Source organism: Eleutherodactylus coqui, chromosome 1, assembly GCF_035609145.1.
Source record: "Eleutherodactylus coqui strain aEleCoq1 chromosome 1, aEleCoq1.hap1, whole genome shotgun sequence".
NCBI lineage: Eukaryota > Metazoa > Chordata > Amphibia > Anura > Eleutherodactylidae > Eleutherodactylus > Eleutherodactylus coqui.
Genome location: NC_089837.1, coordinates 49,875,112 through 49,895,209, shown reverse-complemented (window position 1 = coordinate 49,895,209; position 20,098 = coordinate 49,875,112). Strand labels below are relative to the sequence as shown.

The following is a 20,098-nucleotide window of genomic DNA, read 5'->3' as shown; positions in this document are numbered from 1 at the left end:
AGATCACTTCAGCATTCAACAATGTCTTTCAATGACAGACATCAATCCCCTATCTAGGTATAACCCTGTGCTTCCCACTAACAGACATGGCCTCAGCAAATCTGGACCCCTTGCACTTGTCAATCCAGAGGGAACTGGACTCAATAGGGAAAAAGGAATACTCTTGGTTTGAAAGAATCGTGTTGTGTAAAATGATGATTTTACCTGAAACATTGTATGCCTTTCACACTTTAGACCTTCCAATTCCGCATGCTAAAATAATAGAGCTCCAGAGACAGCTGATGAGATTTGTACGGAACAATAAGAGACCTACAGGTGCATCCATCATATTGTATCTCAACCGGAGGCAGGGGGGATTGGGAATGCCCAACCTATGGTCTTACTGTCAGGCTATAAATCTAAATTTAGCTACTCCTTGGACAGACAAATCTTAGAATCTGACATGGATACACATAGAAAAAGGATTGAACGGAAACCGAAATCTAGATTCCCTAGGTAAAGCTGTGTTACTCAGCGGGGTGTACCCACAACTTTCTTCTAGCCTTGACCTACAGGGTCTATCTCCCCACATTTTGGCTTCTCTTCAGGCTTGGAATCTATGTGTATACAAACTTAAACAAGAACCTGATAGAGGTCCTGTAGAGCTACCCCTGGGGACACATATTTTATCCCAAGTCTGTCAGTGAAAGAATGGACAAAATTGGGCTTAAAACTGGTGGCAGATGTCATAAGCCTGGTTTAGACACAATGATTATCGCTCAAACAATCTTTTGAGCGATTTTGAGCGATAATCGTTGTATGCTTTTTTACAGCACAAGGTGATAGCTTAAACGTTGAGCGATCACCATGCACTCCAAGCGGGGGATGCAGAAGACAAGCAGGGCTTGTCTTCTGCATCCCCCTTAATAAAAAAGCCTACATATTGAATTGGGAACGAGACTTGAAAAAAGGTTTCTCTCAAAAGCAATGGTTATATTTATTCAATTGGGCAAACAAGTCCACATTATCTGCAAACCTGCTTCAAACCCACTACAAGACCCTAAGTAAGTGGTACTGTACACCCTCCACACTAGAGTGAAGCTTCCACAATACGAACAATCAATGTTGGCAGGAATGCAGGAACTTTATATCACTTACTCTGGCAATGCCCACATCTACAGACCTTTTTGAAAGAAATATTCAGAATTATACAAAGAGCTATGAGGTGCTTTGTTCCATTAAACCCGGGGCTAGCGTTACTGTTGTTAGAGTGCAACACTATACCTCCACAGGTACGGAAGTGGAAATTCCATTTCCTAATAGCAGCCAAAATAGCCCTGGCCAGGAGATCCACAAACCTTCCTTTGGCTACCGAGCTATCTGATATACTGATGGACCACTGCACATACGAAAAAATTAATGTCTTGACAAATGAGACCATGCCTGGCTTTTACTTCACATGGAATCCCTGGTTACGTTATGTTATGCTTTGAGAAAAGCTTTTTTGAAACAACCCCGCCCCCCCTCTTTCCCCTTCCTTTTGTATGAAAATGTACTGTTCGGAAAACAAATTCTTGAAAAACCCAATAAAAACTATTTTGAGAAAAAAAACAAAAAACATTTATTGTAAACTTACAGTGGATAAAAATCTGTCCTGGCAAAGGACACATAGGTACATGTCTAATTTAAGTACAGTCTGTACTGTTCGGCTGCACTCCATTCATACAGGGGCCCATTTTTGCGATTGTTGGGGATAATTTAAAATTTTGGCACAACCCCTTTAACCCCTTGAGTGGCAGGTTTCCTACCACCCTGTCGTGCCCACCAGGGCTGGTTTTTTAAAATGGTCTAATCATTGAATTTCAACTAATTTTGCAGTTGCGTCTCAAGAGCCATAACTTTTTCATTTTTCCATTGACATGGCCATATAAGGGCTTGTTTTTTGCGGGACAAGTTGTGATTTTTTTAAACAGGGGGGAGGAAAAAAAGAAATGGGGAAAAAAGAAAAAAGGGGGCCATGTCATTAAGGGGTTAAATAATGTATTAACTTCCTTCTCTGGGTCATTACGACGCATGGATACCACATGTGTGATTGTATTTTTGATTTTTTACAAAGTAAAGGGAGACAAGTGTTTTTATTATTTTTTTTTTATAATTTTTTAACTTTTTTTAAAATTTTTTTTAATTTTTATTTATTTTTATTTTTTTGTCCCTTTAGGGGACTTCCACAGGGACCCATCAGGACCCCTTGATCACATTCCGGGGGTCCGATGGTGACAGCCCTTTACATGCTGCAGTGACAGCCCTTTACATGCTGCAGTGACAGCCCTTTACATGCTGCAGTGACAGCCCTTTACATGCTGCAGTCACATAGACTGCCGCATGTAAAGGGTTAACCCTGCAGAGATCAGAGGTTTTCTCTTATCTCTGCTGTAAGAGCTAGTACCTAGCTGTCCTCTGACAGCCAAGCACCAAGCTCTCCCTGCCACAGAGACCATCGGCTTGCTTCTGACAAGCCGATGGTCTCTATGGCAACCTGTAAACAAAGCAGGAGATTGCCGGCATATCGGCAATATCTTCTGCTGGTTTTTCAAAGCCCTTGCTTTGTTCTCTGTGGGACTGTGCAGGCAGAGCACAATGTCACAGCTTGTGGCATTGTGCTCTGCAGCTCCCATAGTGATACATAGCCCGGAAATCTTCCGGGCTAGACCACTATCGGCAGTGGAGCTCGTCCCGGAAAATTTCCGGGCGTGCCACTCAAGGGGTTAAGTCATTGACAATTTTATTAATTCCCCAATGTTCAGCTTTATGTGTAAATGTCTTTAGTCGAGACTACAAAAACTATAACATACTGTGATATTTTTCTGACTTACCCGGATCCAGGGGCTTCCCAGGAGTCTTATACTATCATTCATCAGGCCCATAAGCTTTAGTATGGTTGGGTCCTCATACTCAAATCTACGACTGAGCAGTATGGACACAATGATATTGGCCACTGCAGCGTTAATACTGGTGAGATTATCAAAGGGTTTTCCTGTAAAATTAGAAAATAATTAGTTTGAGGAGAAGCGAGATGGAGATGATCGGCGCTACAGACTACTGCACAGAGCACAAGACTGAACATCATTAGTAAAAGCAGCAACATCTGCAGGAGTATGGTTAGGGAGAACAGAGGAAGCACATGGGGGGTTGTGAGCGCCCAACTGTGGACACCGACCCATCTGGTGTTTGCCAGAATTGCCAGTAGGGCAGTCTGGCCCTGATGGGGATCATCCAACATTATCCAGCCAGTGTCACACATGATTATAGACCTTGTTCACTCACCTTCATATGACTTCAGCTTCTGTACTAAACACTCAGCCTCCTCTGTGATCTTGTTTTCTATGGCTTTCTTGCCCATTCCATAATCTCGTAATGCTGTGAGTGTAAATCTTCTCATGACTTTCCAGTTCTCTCCATTTGAAAATACAATACCTGAATGCAATAAATACATATTATTCCTATTCCTAACACATGGGAATAGAGAGGTTCAGTATGGACAAGTCCTTATCAAAGAACAGGTCTCCCAATGATGAGCTGAATCCTCCTGATCAGTTGTTATCAGGACAAGCTACCTGTGAGTTTTCAATGGACTGTCCATGTACAGAAATGCACCCGTGACCTACGTCCAGAGCAACATTTTGTAGTGGCCATCCACACTTATTCAAAAGAGAGGGGTCCCTGGTGAAGGTTTCCACTCTTTACATCTATACTGGTGCCAGAGCAGGGTTCCTCGGGGGTGGGAATTAATAAACTCTTAATAGTAGAAAAAAAAAACCTCTGAAAGGAACTATGGAGGGTTTTCCAAAAGTTTTATTTCTAAGAGCTAGTTTTCTTCTGCACGTTTAAAAAGCAGTTGCATTGTAGGTTCTCCTTGTGTCACCATATGGTGTATACAGTTAGCACCATATAACTTAAGGGTAATGCTTCTAGTGAAGAATATCCATATAAAACTACTGTTTATCCAGTGGTACATGACCATATTGATGGCTTGATGGCTTGTGGAGGTACAGTATAGCCCCATACATTGTTATCGGTGCTGTCTCAGTTCCACTCTGAAGTTTTATGAAGCCTTAATATGTCCAAGTTTTCTCATAAAGGAGATTTGTTACTTTGAAGTCTTTTCTGAATATAGAAATTGTAGAATTTACAGAACTGAAAATTATGATTTAATATCACAAATCATATTAACCCTTTCCAATCCAATTTTGGATTCACGGTTTCCTAAGAGGCTTTCACTTTTTGTTGTTGTACAATGGTGCCATCTGCTGTTTAAAGTCAGTGTGTGTGCGCCAGAGAACTACAACAGTGGAGTTGCTGGCAATAGACGGTAAGAATACCTTGTCGAATGTCTTCTGACATTGGAGCTGTACAAGCACCAATCGGAATGTAGGAAGACATCATACAGTGGATTGGAAAGGCTTAAGAGCCTATTAATTTTCTTATATCCCAGGTCTTAAAGGGATTTTCTGGAAATTTAAATGAAATGAAATTCTTTAAAATAATAAAAATATTAATACTCCCCTCACTGATCCCCACCACTCTCATTTGGAAGCTTCTCGGGAATTCTGCTGGTTCCGTACTCCATGCTCCTTGTTGAGATGGTCATGTGAATGCTGCAACCAATCACTGCATCTCTTGGTCCTAGTTGACACAGACATGTGAGCACTGCAGCCAATCAGTGGCTGTAGTAGGTCACCATAGTGGCCAGTATTGGGCTGCAGCAGCCATATGTTCATCCTCACAGGGACTAGGAGATCAGCAAGCAATACCAGGAAGTTTCAGAGTGAGAGCGGTGGGGGATCAGTGAGGTGATAATCACTTTTTTTTTATTTTAAAGCATTCTAAGCAATACAAAAAAATAGGGTATCAAACCTGAGGGCTACATAAGCATTAATTTTGCCATCAAAGGTCGATTGTAATTGTAAGACTGTATAGTAAAGGCTCATTCACATGTGTATTTGGGCAGTGTAATACGCAGTGAATAGACCTCCATTGATTTCAATAGGTTTGTTCACAGGAGTGTAGGTTTTCACATGATGTGCATAGTAGTCGCAGTAGTAATGGTGAACCCCGTACTGGCCTCTGGCTGGGCAGCATCCCTTAAAGGGGTTGTCCCGCGAAACAAAGTGGGGGTATACACTTCTGTATGGCCATATTAATGCACTTTGTAATGTACATTGTGCATTAATTATGAGCCATACAGAAGTTATTCACTTACCTGTTCCGTTGCTGGCATCCCCGTCTCCATGGTGCCGTCTAATTTTCAGCGTCTAATCGCCGGATTAGACGCGCTTGCGCAGTCCGGTCTTCTTCTTTTCTGAATGGGGCCGCTCGTGCCGGAGAGCGGCTCCTCGTAGCTCCGCCCGTCACGTGCCGATTCCAGCCAATCAGGAGGCAATGGACCGCACAGAAGACCTGCGGTCCACCAAGGGTGAAGATCCCGGCGGCCATCTTCACAAGGTAAGTCAGAAGTCGCCGGAGCGCGGGGATTCGGGTAAGTACTGGACGGTTTGTTTTTTTTATGCCTGCATCGGGTTTGTCTCGCGCCGAACGGGGAGGCTATTGAAAAAAAAAAAAACCCGTTTCAGCGCGGGACAACCCCTTTAAGGCTTTCCACTCACTAAGCCTGCAGCCCGTTCTGGCGGTGGCAGCTACTGCTGAGCCTTTGACCGCCAATCCCTCACCTCGGCGTCTATTCTGCCACACGTACAGGATTGCACAAAAGCAGGGGGTGGAGGTCAGCGGTCACAGACTGCACTACTGCCGCCGGAGCGGAGCTGCAGGTGGGGTGAATACAATTCCTGTTAGGTTTGATACATAGCTCGCAACATACAACGAGGCGATGGGCCGGATTTGGCCGGCAAGCCTTGTATTTGACGTGTGGGCTAGACAAATCCTTTAAATGATTTCAGTAGAATTTAGATATTTAATTTTTCATGTGTATGAGGCCTCCCTGACCCATGAAAGCGGCAAAGCGCCACAAATTAAATCACAACGCTTTGCTGGGTTTTACTTTCGTTTTCATTCGCCCAAAAATAGAACAGACTCCGCTTGAAAATCGTGGCACTGGAAAGCTCTGTGAACGAGCGGCTGTCTGAGAGGATCCATTGAAAACAATGGGAGGCTCTGACAGTGTTTAGCATTGCACTGAAAGCGCAGCGTCAAACGCTAAAGAAATCATCAGTATGGGAGGCCTAAAAGTATTAAATTTCTTCACTATTATTACTAATTTTTTAAATTTTATTATATTCTACTACTGTAGGATTCAGCAGTATCAATAATTGGATACAGTGCAGCCAAAATCATGTAAAGTGTTTGTCTAGTTGTAAACTATTGATGGCTTATCTTTAGTAGTAGTCTGCATCCTGGGACCCCCTCTGATCAGATATTCCTTGGATCAGTGTCATTATACACTTGTTCCCAGTGCAATGGCCAGGCTTGGTGTTACAGGTTCTCAGTTACTTTAATTGGAACTTCTCCTGTAATACTAAGCCTGGCCACTGCAGTGGGAACAGAGCTGTCTGCTTCCTGCGAGCAGCTGATCAGTGGGAGTCACAACTGGCAGATCCCCACTGATCAACTATAGAAGTCCTATCCCAAGGATTGATCATTAATAATTATTAATGTTAATTATAATTAACAATTGGACAATCCCGCTATTCCAGAATTATTGGGTGTTGGTTTATCAAATGTTAGAAATTATTGGATGGAGATAGGAGAGTCTATAAAATTCACTTGTAAAGGGAGGATACTCAAAATAATATGTGAGCAATTCTTTACTTTCACAGAACTTTTATTTTTGGAGGGGCAAAGTTAGTATAAAATAGACTGCTTACCATTGTTCCCTAATAACTTGTAACTCACAGGTACAATGGGTCTGTCGGAAAAGGCATCAGCATGGTTGATGAGCGCATCCTTAATTGTTTCATAACCACACAGAACAACTGTTTTTGTCATGCCTATATTGACACTGAACACCGGGCCGTACGTCTCAGAAAGCTGTGAACACAAGATATATTGTGATTAACTGTATCCATAACTTAAGGAGATAAAAACAATGAAGCTAATAGGTTAAAAGATAACTTCTACCATGGACCTTTAAGTGTAGGGGATTGTAATGTGTCTCCCCTTAGAGAGCCAGTACCACATGGGTGTAGGGACTCTTATAGTCTATGCAATGCTCCCTGGGAATAAGCTATGCAAATGAGTGATGGAAGAATCCTCCACAGCACTACCTACTGGATGGTAGCTACCCTATGAGTCAATACCTGACCTTGTAACATCAATGGAGGTTTGTCTGACATTGTCAGATATTGACTCATAGGGTTGCTCCCTTCCAATAGGTGGCGCCGTGGAGGAATATTTCATCTCTCATATGCTTAATAGAGATGAGCGAGCATACTCGTCCGAGCTTGATGCTCGTTCGAGTATTAGGGTGCTCGAGATGCTCGTTACTCGAGACGAGCACCACGCGGTACTTGTCTCGATTAAACGAGCACTGACCATTGAATTCAATGGAGCCGGCAATACAGCCGGCTCCATTGAAAGCAACGGCCTGCCGGCGAGCACGGGATGAATTGTCGGGAAGGGCTTAAATATACAAGCCCTTCCCTGCAATTCATCCAGAAATGTGTAAAAAAAAAAAAAAAATATATATATATATATATATATACACATATATATATACACACTCACCTTGTCCCGGCAGAACGATGTTAGCCCATTGAATTCAATGGAGCCGGCAATACAGCCGGCTCCATTAAAAGCAATGGGCTGCCGGCGATCGCGGGATGAATTGTCGGGAAGGGGTTAAATATATAAGCCCCTCCCTGCAATTCATCCAGAAATGTGTAAAAAAAAAAAAATATATATATATATATATATATACTCACCTGGTCCCGGCAGACGGAGTTCAGCGCAGCCAGCGGCAGTCCTCCTGAACTGCTCTGAACAGCTGTGAGTAGTATTCAGCAGCCGGGGATTTAAAATCCCTGCCTGCTGAATGAGCTGCCTCTAATTGGTCACAGCCTGACCAATCAGAGGCAGATTCCACTCACACACCCATTCATGAATTTATGAATGGGTGTGTGACTGCTGACTCTGATTGGCTGAGCGGGACCAATCAGATGAGAGGCAGCAGTCACTCACCCATTCATAAATTCATGAATGGGTGTGTGAGTGGAATCTGCCTCTGATTGGTCAGGCTGTGACCAATTAGAGGCAGCTCATTCAGCAGGCGGGGATTTTAAATCCCCGGCTGCTGAATACTACTCACAGCTGTTCAGAGCAGTTCAGGAGGACTGCCGCTGGCCGCCCTGAACTCCGTCTGCCGGGACCAGGTGAGTATATATATATTTTTTATTTTTACACATTTCTGGATGAATTGCAGGGAAGGGCTTATATATTTAACCCCTTCCCGACAATTCATCCCGCGATCGCCAGCAGCCCATTGCTTTCAATCGAGCCGGCTGTATTGCCGGCTCCATTGAATTCAAGGGGCTAACATCGTTCTGCCGGGACAAGGTGAGTATATTTTTTTTTAATTTTTACACATTTCTGGATGAATTGCAGGGAAGGGCTTACATATTTAAGCCCTTCCCGACAATTCATCCCGCGATCGCCGGCAGCCCATTGCTTTCAATGGAGCCAGCTGTATTGCCGGCTCCATTGAATTCAATGGGCTAACATCGTTCTTCTCTGCCACAGCTGCTACAGCTGTGGCAGAGGAGAACGATCTTTATGCTGACAGTGGGGGGGGGGGGGGGGTCTCACTCTTGCCACTATTGTGGCTTAATAGTGGGACCTGGGAACTTGAGATGCAGCCCAACATGTAGCCCCTCGCCTGCCCTATCCGTTTCTGTGTCGTTCCCATCACTTTCTTGAATTTCCCAGGTTTTCACAAATGAAAACCTTAGCGAGCATCGGCGATATACAAAAATGCTCGGGTCGCCCATTGACTTCAATGGGGTTCGTTACTCGAAACGAACTCTCGAGCATCACTGAAAGTTTGACTCGAGTAACGAGCACTCGAGCATTTTGGTGCTCGCTCAGCTCTAATGCTTAACTATATATTTTTTTTAAAAATAATCCATATATGAGAAACAAAATATAAACACCCAGATCAGAAAATTAGTAATTTACGTCATAGTAACACAAAATGTAAGCGCCTAGGGGTCCTTTTACAAGGAATGATCATCTTTTATCTCTGGTATCACTAGTAAGGGGTTGAGTTTTGTCTCTAAAGTTATTCCTTAATTATAACACAAGAAGATCACCCCGAAAAGCGTATTCTATCTAGAGCCGATCGCTCCCAATAGGAAGCCTTAAAATTAACTCTGGTTAAACAATAAATATCTCCTGCCTCCTAGAGAAACAGTGTATGAAAAGCATATTCTCACCTTGGATTGTGGGTTGAACAATAAAGACTTGTCTACAATGGCCAATTATCGAGCCCAAACATTCATTTGCCAAACAATTGGGCCATATAAAAGAGCCGGTGATCAGCTGACGAAAGAACAAGCTCTCGTTCATCAGCTGATCATGGCATTTAGATGAGCATACAAATGCTCATTGGTCCTGTAAACAAGGAGATGTGCAGCTAATCAATGACAGCTCTATGGGGATGAGGGATCGTATTAACAAATAATCTGCAAATAATCTTGTGGTATCCCGGAGCGAGACTCCGCTCCCAAAAGAAAGTGGTTTGTACTCTACGGATGTTGAGTACAATTCATTTATGCTTTAGAATGTGTATGTATGTCTTTAAATGTGTTTTTGCCATTTTCTAACATCTTACAGGTGCTGCTGTAGGTAAAGTTTAGTATAAGAAGAGTTAAACAGCCAGGTATTGTAGTAACACACCACAGCCAATCAGCAACACTCTGCTGGGTGAAATAAAGTCTATGAAAGAAAGTTCAGTGTAAGATGCTGGTTAGAGCTTCAGTTAAGCTCACAGAAACTACCTGCTTGACTTAGCCTAAAGAAAGTAGATGTGGAGGCCCGCTATTGAGTGGTCAACAGTCATACTATCCTGCCCCTGCTACGCAAAGGATTCCAAACACTACATGATTGGTTTTGCTTATTAGAAGGCTCCCAAGGGAAGGCTACAGACTTTAACCCTTTGCAATCCCATTTTGGATTCAGGGTTTCCTAGGGGGCTTTCTTTTTCTGTCATTATACAGTGGCGCCATCTGCTGGCTAGAGCCAGTGCTGCGGTATGGGACATGCTATAGAGGCCAGTAATCTACAGTGAGAATACCCTGCTGGACGTCTTCCAACATCGAAGCTATACAGCCTTCAATCAGAATGTCTTTAGATGTCAGACAGTGGATTGGAAAGTGTAAAGGTCCATTTACATGTAACGATTATTGCTCAAAATTTGATCAAACAATCGAAAATGAGCGATAATCGTTACATGTAAACGTGGGCATTGTGCACTTTTGGTTTGAACAATGATTTTCAGGTGAAGTTAAAACTCCATTGTTCAGCTACTGACAGGTAAAGCAAACACGTTTATCTCTCAGTAAACTGCACGCTGTTATCTCCACGGGGGTCGGCATATAACATAGTAATCTGCTAGCAGCTGCAAACAATGTGTCTGGACTGGGGTCCGGGATACTGGAGGTCCCTGAAAATCCCACAACCCCTGTCCCTATCTACATGCCCCCCTGGGCTAAGCCCCAGGGCGACAACTGGACGACGGCCCCTACACTCATTAAGGAAAGGGAATGCGGGGACTAACGAACAGACAGACACTGGAACAAAACAACAGCAAGGTGGGTCAGACTTTCCGGGTCGGCAAAGAGAGGGTATGCTGTATAAGAGGGTCAGGCAGGGCATCGTCAGGTCCAAAAGCAGGGAGTCAAAACACGAAGTATGTGGGTGTAGCAGGAAGACCAAACTAACACTGGCAGTGGAATGCAGACACAGGCAGGTTTAAATCCTGTCAGAACTCCCACCCCAGCAGCTGATTGGGGCAGGGAGTCTGTCAGGAGCGAGGTACAGCCAAGCGTGCTGGAGATCCTTCCCCCATCCCTGCAGGAGGCAGAGCAGGGGAGGCATGCCGGGTTGCCATGGTGCCGAGGACGCGGCGCAGGGCGGTCCCCGCCGCGTCCCTAGCAACCCGACAGCGAGGAGAAGCCTGGCGGCCAGGGGAGGTAACGAGGATTGGGGCTCTCCTGCGCCACACAACAGCCGCCTGAGAGACAGAAACAATGCATCTGTTTACACAGCTGAGTGTGTTATTAATCATTGCATGTAAATGGACCTTAAGAGCTGCCAACACTTCAAATTAAGGCCCATTTACAAGCAAAGATAATCTTTCAAATGACTGTAAGATTAAAAGATTGTTTGATCTATTTACATAATGTGTTAATGGCCACTAACACTTTATCATCTTCATTTACATATAAAAGGTCCTCCATGATCTGTTTGCAGAGCCCAGCATGGAATTAATTGCACGCCCAGCTGTGCAGACAGCTGCATAGTTCTCTTCAAGGCTGTCAGAAAATGTTACTATGTTACCTGCCAACTCCCATGGAGATAACAGCCTGCAGACTATTGAAAGATACTTCATCTCTCACGAGCTAATCAATAGATTTTAAGTTGACCTTTAAATCATCCTTCAAGCAAAACTGCACAATGCCTGTGTTTACAATGGTTATTGCTAATTTTCGGTCATTTGAGTGCAGGGGTTTGGCAGACTCCAGGGCCATGAGCGCCTCATAGTAGTTTAGTATGGGGCTAGATAGCTTGAGAGGGATCAAAGTCAGCACATTACAGAAACTGACATTGGTCAGCATGCGAATCCACGCAAAAAACTATTTCAAAGACGAATTCTGCCTGGAAAAAATTACTCAGTGAAATCCACCGTGTGAATATGCCCTTAGAGCGGTCATCACTCCAAATATATCTATTTTAGTAAATCAATGTTTTTACTATGAACTAATTTTAGAGCAGATTTCCCTAGAACCCGGTCAGCACTAAAGATGACCCCAAGAAATCCATGCAAACCTTCCTTCCTTCTGTGGGGTTCCCAAGCGATGATCCTGCCCAGGGTGAGCACCTTCAGTATCTGTCCCCCCTCCGTCTGTGCCAACCCATCTCAGAGCCTGAACAACCGTCTACAACAACCAAGTACATAAGTTTTGCCTAGTTTGCTGGGTAGATGGCCCCTAGTAACCAAATTGTTGCAGGTTATTTTTCTGGGACTCCCATCTTTCTGTCAATGTGCCTAAATAGTATTTATATGAGAATATCTCTAAGCTTTATGTGGCCCTTATGAATAGTATTGTTCTGAAGGTGGCCTTTCGATGAGAACCCCCCCCCCCTTTATATTATTACAAATTTGTACATTACCTCCATGAATGTTTTATGAGGCTTTGACATGTCCAACCTGAGGATATTTCCAATAATCGGTAATGATTTTGGTCCAGGTGGGAAATTTTTGTAATTTCCTTGTTTCTGCTTCTTAAAAGCATTGACCAAAAATAAAATGATTACGACAGTGATGAGAAGTGTGACCAGGTCCATGGTGAGTGCGGGGTCGGTAAAATCTAGGGAGGAAAGACAGGATACGGGTTATTCCTCTGTAAATATTTAAGGTAGTACTTTACTTTAGGAGAGACTATTAAATATCCTTCCACAAACTGAATGGATTTCTTTAATATCCCACATTTTGTTATTAAAGGGTGTGTATACTTTTGCAACAATTGCCTATTGCTCCAGGGCTTCTAAAAAATAAATACATTTTGCAGAGTAAAGATTACATGCGTTTGCTTTTATTTAATGTACAGAATAGAAAATTCTAAGAATGTTTGCATTAGGCTTTATCAGCTTATTCTGTGCATATTACTTACAAAAGCTCCCTTCTGCTATACAACTATGTGAAGACAAGGCTAAGAAATCTGTCATCACCTAGCTGTGTAACAGTAGAGGGCGCTCTGTCCAGCTGTTTCTGAGCTTGTTCTCTCTACAACAGCTGCAGACACAACTGTTCCCATATTACAGTTCATTGTGTATTATATATAATTTATTTTTAATAGCCTTGTGCCTCCTGTGTCTCACCACCTCTGTAATTTTACTGCTCCACCTGCTCATATGCTGCCCTCCCGTGGTGGTGCGCTGTGAAGGAGAGAAGCCCTTCTATTTTGCAGATGGATTCTCTCCTCACTGCACATGCTCTAAGCCAAACCCAATGCACCCACAGGGATTCAGTGGATTGGGTTGTGACATACAGTAGTGTATACTTGTAGTGGCCCAGAGTTAAGAAGGCCCCTCCATAAGTATGAATGTGTTTGTCTTGTGCATATATATATATATATATATATATATATATATATATATATATATATATATATATATATATATATATACATACACATAGTGTGTCAGTGTCTTCTGTGTTGGATGAACTTGTTGTGTATTGCACCTCTGCAGCACTGAATGGATTACTGTCTGGGTTATGTCTGAAAAATGTATTTCATTATGTGTCATGTGACCATGTTTTATATATATATATAACAACGGCTCCATTTACATATGGAGGTTGCCCTCTGACCTCAGTAGCGACAGGAAGAGAGTTTAAAGCACCTCCCTTTCCACCATGCTTTAGTGACTTACAAATTATTATGGTGGACAATGTTTACTAAACCAAATTTTACCTTTATTTGGTCATATTTACATTGAAAAGAACATTAATTATTCTAAAAGGGAGGGAACTATGGGCCGTCGTGATGACTCCTGGAAAAGGTACTACCGGTAAGTAATCCGTATCTTTCCAGGTCGTCATCACGACGGCCCCATTTACATATAGAGTATACCAAATCATATGTGACTTTTAGGGTGGGACTACTGCCTGGAGGACTTTTCGTCCGTAGCCCAGGTCTTTGTCTGACTGGACATTAACCCTATAGTGTCTGATAAATGTGTGTATGCTAGACCAGGTGGCTGCTTTGCAAATTTGCTCGGCAGACGCCTGGCCTTTTTCTGCCCAAGAGGAGGAAAGAGAGCGTGTGGAGTGGGCTCTAATTTTTCCCAGGGGATCAAGGCCCCTGGCTTTATATGATCCACCTCGCAATGGTGCCCTTAGATGCCGTCTTTCCTTTTGCCGGCCCCTGAAATTGGATAAAGAGGTTGTTATTTTTACGGAAAGAGCGGGTAGCTTCTAAATACGCTAGAACGGCTCTCCTAACATCTAGACTGTGAAATTCTCGTTCTCTATCATTGCGGGGATTTTGGCAGAAGGAGGGCAGGGTGATTGTCTGCTCCCTATGGAACTTTGACACTACCTTTGGTAGGAAGGCGGGGTCCAGCTTAAAAGTGATTCTGTCATCTTGTATTAGCATATATGGTTCAATACAGCATAAGCCTTGCAGTTCCCCTACTGTCCGAGTCGAAGTTATGGCGACTAAAAGGGTAACTTTTAGCATGAGTAATCTTAGGGGGAGTTGGGAGAGAGGTTCAAAGGGGGGTTGGCAAAAACTATTTAGGACTAGGTTTAGGTCCCAGGTAGGGAAAGTTTCCTAATAAAAGGCCGAAGCCTGTCTGCCCCTTTGAGGAATCTACGAACCCAGCGGTGTTCTGCCAAAGGAAAGACTAAGTAAGACCCCAGTGCTGCCGTCTGAACCTTAAGGGTTCTTGGGCTAAGGCCTTTCTCTAGGCCTGCCTGCAAAAATTCCAGGATTGTGGGTATGTCGGTCTCTGGAATTTTGCCTGGATCTAGTTTGCAGAAGTCTGTGAACTTCCTCCATTTCCTATCATAGACGGCTGTAGTTATAGGTTTACGGCTCTTTGTCAAGGTGGTAATTACTTTATTGGAAAGTCCCTTCCCTCGCAGTATCATGCTTTCAGCATCCATGCCGCTAGCTTCAACTTTTCGACCCCCGGGTATGTTAGCGGGCCCTGGAGAAGGAGATCTTCCACTGCCAGTAGTGAAAGTGGACCCCGGATCGTCAAGGCTTTTAGTAGGGGATACCAGGGTCTTTTGTCCGACATGAGGGCAACTAAGATGACTGACACCTGGCTGCTCTGGATTTTTCTGAAGGTGTGTGGGATTAGTGAGAAGGGGGGAAAGGCGTAGGCTAGGTCCATGCCCCAGCTTTGGGACAGGGCATCTACTCCGCATGGGTTGTCTCCTGGATTGAGCGAGTAAAAGTCCCGGCACTTTGTATTTCCCCTCGTGGCGAACAGGTCTATCTGCGGTTCTCCCCACTGGCAGATTAGTTGATCAAAGACTCGCTGGTTTAGCCCCCATTCTCTCGGAAGAATGCTTTGTCTGCTCAGGAAGTCGGCAATGACGTTTGTGGACCCTTTTAGATGAATCGCTGAAAGGGACAGCACGGTGGATTCCGCCCAGCGGAGTATTTTTGCCGCCAGTTGTTGGAGGTGTGGGTGTCGCGTTCCCCCTGGTGACGAACAAACGACAGAGCTGTTATATTATCAGTCAAGATCTTAACATGCCTTCCTCTTAAATGGGGTTCTGCTGCACGAAGGGTCTCCCAGATTGCTCTTAATTCTCTATAATTAGATGAGCGCTTTGCTACTTGGGAGTCCCAGGTTCCCTGTAGATTTAGGTCGGCTACTTGCGTTGCCCACCCTGTTTTGCTGGCATCTGTTGTGACGGATACGGCGGGTTCTCGTGACCAGGAGGTACCTTTGCTTAGGTTCCTCTGTGAGGTCCACCAGCATAGGGACTCTTTGACTTGGACGGACAGGCGCACCTTATCCAGGGAGGTCTGCCGTTTGTCCCACCTGGCAAGGATGAACCCTTGTAGTTGCTGAGTATGGGCTTGTGCCCATGGGATTATCTGTATGCAGGCTGTTAGAATGCCGAGTACTTTCATTGTTTCTCTGATAGATACCGTGGTAGCCTGACAGAGGGAGGTTACTGCTTGGATAAGGTCTTCCTTCCTAGATGGTGGAAGCCGAGATTCCTGGATGTGGGAGTCTAATAATACACCCAGGTATACCTTCTGTGTACCTGGGTTCAAATCGGACTTCTGTTCATTGACTATCCACCCTAAATTGTTTAGGGTAGACAGGACTATGGATAAGTCTGTGCGTATGGCCTTTTCCGTTCTTGACACCAATAAAAAAATCATCCAGATATGGAAAAATAAGGATCTGGTTCCGTCTGAAACAGGCTACCATCTCTATTATTATTTTTGTGAAAACCCGAAGAGCGGTCAAGATTCCGAATGGTAGGGCTGTAAACTGATAGTGCTGGATTTTGTCCCCTTCCCCGCAGGGCGAATCTCAAGTATTTGTGGTGGACTGCGGCTATTGGGACGTGGTAGTATGCATCTTTGAGATCTATAGTGCACATTACACTATCGGGGTCTATTAGTGATACGATAGACCTCACCGTTTCCATCTTAAATTTTTTATATGAAATAAACTTATTTAGGGCCCTGAGATTAAAAATAGTCCTGATAGAACCGTTTGTTTTTTTAATTAGAACCAGGGGGGAATAGAATCCCTCCCCCCTTTTGTGATCAGGAACTTGCGCAATGACCCCTAAGTCTTTGAGTTCTTGTACGCCTTTTATGAGGTTCCCTTGTTCTTGTAGGGACCCAGGGGAGGTTATGAGGAATCTCCTAGGAGGTAGAGAGTGGAATTCAATTCGGTACCCTGCTTCGATTATTTGGAGTACCCAGGGGTTAGATGTTATCCCCTGCCACTGACTTAGATAGTGTGCTAATCTACCCCCTGTTTGCTCAGGAGAGGGTTGAGCTTCCTTACCCCGACCTCTCTTGGGGTAAGACCATCTTCCCGTATTCCCTTTTCCTTTGACTTCAGGAGGTGGCTGCCGTGTCCTCCTCGGAAAGGATGGTTTTCTATAAGGCAGGCTGTCGGGAAGGGTCTTGCTCTTGTCACTGACTTTCTCCAGGATCTTGTCCAAGACGGGTCCAAACATGTATTCCCCTTGGAATGGGATGGTGCAGAGTTTGTTTTCTGATGTTACATCTGCTGCCCATGTCTTTAGCCATAATGCTCTTCTTGCTGTATTGCCGAGGACCCCGGTTTTTGCTCCGTATCAAACGGTCTCCGCTGATGCGTCGGCCAGAAAAGCGGTGGCCATTTTTAGGAGGGGGAGACAACTAGCTAACTCCTCCCTAGGGGCCAGATCTATAATGGATGATTCCAGCCTGTTTAGCCATAGGACCATGGACCTGGCAACTGAGGTTGATGCTATGCTGGCCTCGATGGTAAAAGATGTTGCTTCCCAGGCCTTTCTCATCAGTCCGTCGATCTTTTTATCCATTGGATCAGAGAGTTGCGAGGCGTCTTCAAAGGGCAAGAGGGTTTTCTTGGCTACCTTCGCAATTTGCATATCAACCCTTGGGGTCTCTCTGTATAGGCGGACGTCCTCAGGAGTGAACGCGAGCCGCTTTCGGATTCCCCTTGATATCGATAGCCTCTTCTCAGGCTCCTGCCACTCATCTGCAATCACCTGTTGCAGGGTCTGGTTGACCGGGAACATGGTCTTTCTTCTTGACCGGAGGCCACCAAACATTTCATCCTGGATTGTCCTTGGCGGGTGATCCTCTTCTATTTGCATTGTCTCCCTCACCGCCTTGATGAGGTGCGCAATGTCGTTTGAGGAGAAAAAGTATTTTTTCTCATCCTCTATTAATACTGGTGGGTCCTCTAGTTCCCCCTCTGACAGGAGCTCCAGGGATTCACCGGAAATTGAGCTCGCTGATTCAGCTTGTCTTGGTCTTTTAGGAACCCGTGACGGACCTGGCTGAGCCTGGGGGAAGGATGCCATGGAGGCCTGTAATTCTTCCCTGATCATATAGCGGATGTTGGTTTTAAATGCCGTTTTTTCCTCCGCTAGTATCTGCCCTGTGCATTCCTCGCATAGGGGCTTTTTATAATTTTCCTCGAGCTTTTTACTGCAGAGGACACATTCTTTAGACTTTTGTCTGGGGTCCGTCTTAGTCTTCGGACCTTCCCTATCCATCTAACCCATACAAAAAATGGGGAAGAGAAAAAAGGGAACATATATGCATCCGACCGATACAAGTGGCATTTTTGCACATTCCATTTTTTGGCATATAGCCTACTCACGGCTTGTAGGGTGCCTGTTTCTCCCTCTTGTGCTGAGCTGTCGCGAGTAGACATGCTTTTGGCACTTCTGGCAGTCAGCAGGATACCTCCATTGAGCAGAGCCTGCTTTATATAGGAAGATTTTTCAAATTTGGCGCCATTTCCGGGTTCTCTGCCAGTAGCCACGCCCTCTACGTCGAGCGCGTGACGTCACCACGCCGGATGACGTCACCGCTATACGCGCCGAGGATTCCAGGACTTAGGCCGGGGAGACCCGCGCTGCTGAGGCGACTTACGGCTCCTTTGGCGGCGCAGGTCGGGGATGCAGGGACTGCAGCGGTATGCGGCCCCGACCTCTACCCTCTAGGGGGATCGCACAGCGTGCGGTAAGTTTTCTCCTGGGATTCACAGCCCGGCTTGGAGTTCTCTGCTTCATCTGGCCACCATAGGGACAGGAAGACACTAAAGCATGGTGGAAAGGGAGGTGCTTTAAACTCTCTTCCTGTCCCTACTAAGGTCAGAGGGCAACCTCCATATGTAAATGGAGCCGTCGGGATGACGACCTGGAAACTTTTATTAAGTAGGAGAGACTGTGCCTTCTCTTGTGTGGAGCCCCAGGATAGAGGAGGCTGAGTGATTGCTTTGTGTGTGGCCTGGGCCCAATTCACCCAGGCCTTCCTACTATTGACCTGGAGGACTGAGAGAGTGAGAAGAACTGCCATGCAGTACTGAGTGCCCTTACCTAAATGTGAGTGTTGACTGGTAGAGAGCTGGAAAGAAAGAGAAGGAGAGTGGCCGGGAACAGAACCCCGCAGATAACTTGGAATGTGGATTTGTCTGTCATCCTGTGATTTCCCCCCTGTCACACCACTAATTTGCTGGTACCAGTGTCCTGATGGCTTGTGTAAATTGTTTGAACTGTTAACCGTTGGTACAAGTAAACAAGCCTAATCAACTGTTCTCAGTTCTGCTCTGAAACGTTATCCCTGTGTGGACTGTGTACTTTATTAATAACATTTGGATTCACCGCAGAGGATGGAACGGTGGTGTCACGGTTGATAACAAGGACTAAAGGTAAACCGCATCTTGGGTTACCCTATGAAACTCCCCCACTTGTAACTTGGACGGGTCCCATGCCACCCCTAAGGGAAGAGATGGTAGAGCCCGTGACAAGGCCTCAATCTACCCCGCTATCTCCTCAGCTATGGGCCCGCTACTCAGACGCTACACACACAATGCACTAAGCCCCTGTCAGTGCACCGAATCTGGCAGGGAGTGAGTGCTGAGTGGAGAGAAGCCGTCTGCAGAATAGAAGGGCTTCTTACCTTTATAGCATGCTGCCGGGGGAGGGCAGCATATGAGGGGCACAGAGCTACTAAAAATAAATTCTATATAATACAGGCACTTATTAATAAACTGCAATATGGGAACAGTTGTGTCTGCAGATCTTCTATAGAAAACAGGTGCAGACACATCAGGATAGAGCGCCCTCTACTGTTGTGCCTGTTATGCAGTGAGGTGAATATAAGTTTCTCAGCCCTAGCTGCATAGCAGAAGAGGGGTTTTGTAAGAAAGATGTACATAACTGCGTAATAAACCCTATTGCAAAAATGCTCAGAATTACCTATTTCGTACATTGAGAAAAAGAGTGCAGGTTGTCTATAAGTAAGGCATGCGTTAAATCAAGAAAGAAAAAAGCGACAAATTCCCTATACTAGAACCATCTAAGATTAGCAGCACCTTCAAGGAACTGAACTTGGAAGAAATGGTGTCACGCATGAGACTAAAGTCAGGTACGTAACTATAGGGGGTACACGGTTGTACACAGACCCCTGAGTCTGAGGGCCAATAAAGTCCCCTGAACATAAGAAGACACCAGTATTACAAATGACACATGGTAGGTGGGTTCTGTTATAGATTCTACATTGAGGTCCAGAAACTTCAAGTTATGCATCTAATCCTAGGTAGTGTGGCGCGGCAGAATGGGGAGTGGTGATGGCGGTGGCTCTGCTATTCCCACAATGGC

At 44.8% G+C, this 20,098-nt stretch overlaps 2 protein-coding genes across 2 annotated transcripts in view; both read right to left on the bottom strand.

Moving 5' to 3' along the window:
• The window catches only part of LOC136620599 (cytochrome P450 2C14-like), a 274,638-nt gene that overhangs the window by 252,594 nt on the left and 1,946 nt on the right, over positions 1-20,098 (bottom strand). The gene's annotated exons all lie outside the window — the stretch shown is intronic.
• The window catches only part of LOC136620675 (cytochrome P450 2C5-like), a 55,561-nt gene that overhangs the window by 33,551 nt on the left and 1,912 nt on the right, over positions 1-20,098 (bottom strand). Inside the window, exons 2-5 of the mRNA XM_066595614.1 lie at positions 12,379-12,575; positions 6,858-7,020; positions 3,304-3,453; positions 2,853-3,013 (exon numbers count right to left, since the gene is read on the bottom strand). Of these exons, the coding sequence (XP_066451711.1) occupies positions 2,853-3,013; positions 3,304-3,453; positions 6,858-7,020; positions 12,379-12,552 (648 nt within the window). The 5' untranslated portion in view covers positions 12,553-12,575. The remainder of the gene's footprint in view (positions 1-2,852; positions 3,014-3,303; positions 3,454-6,857; positions 7,021-12,378; positions 12,576-20,098) is intronic.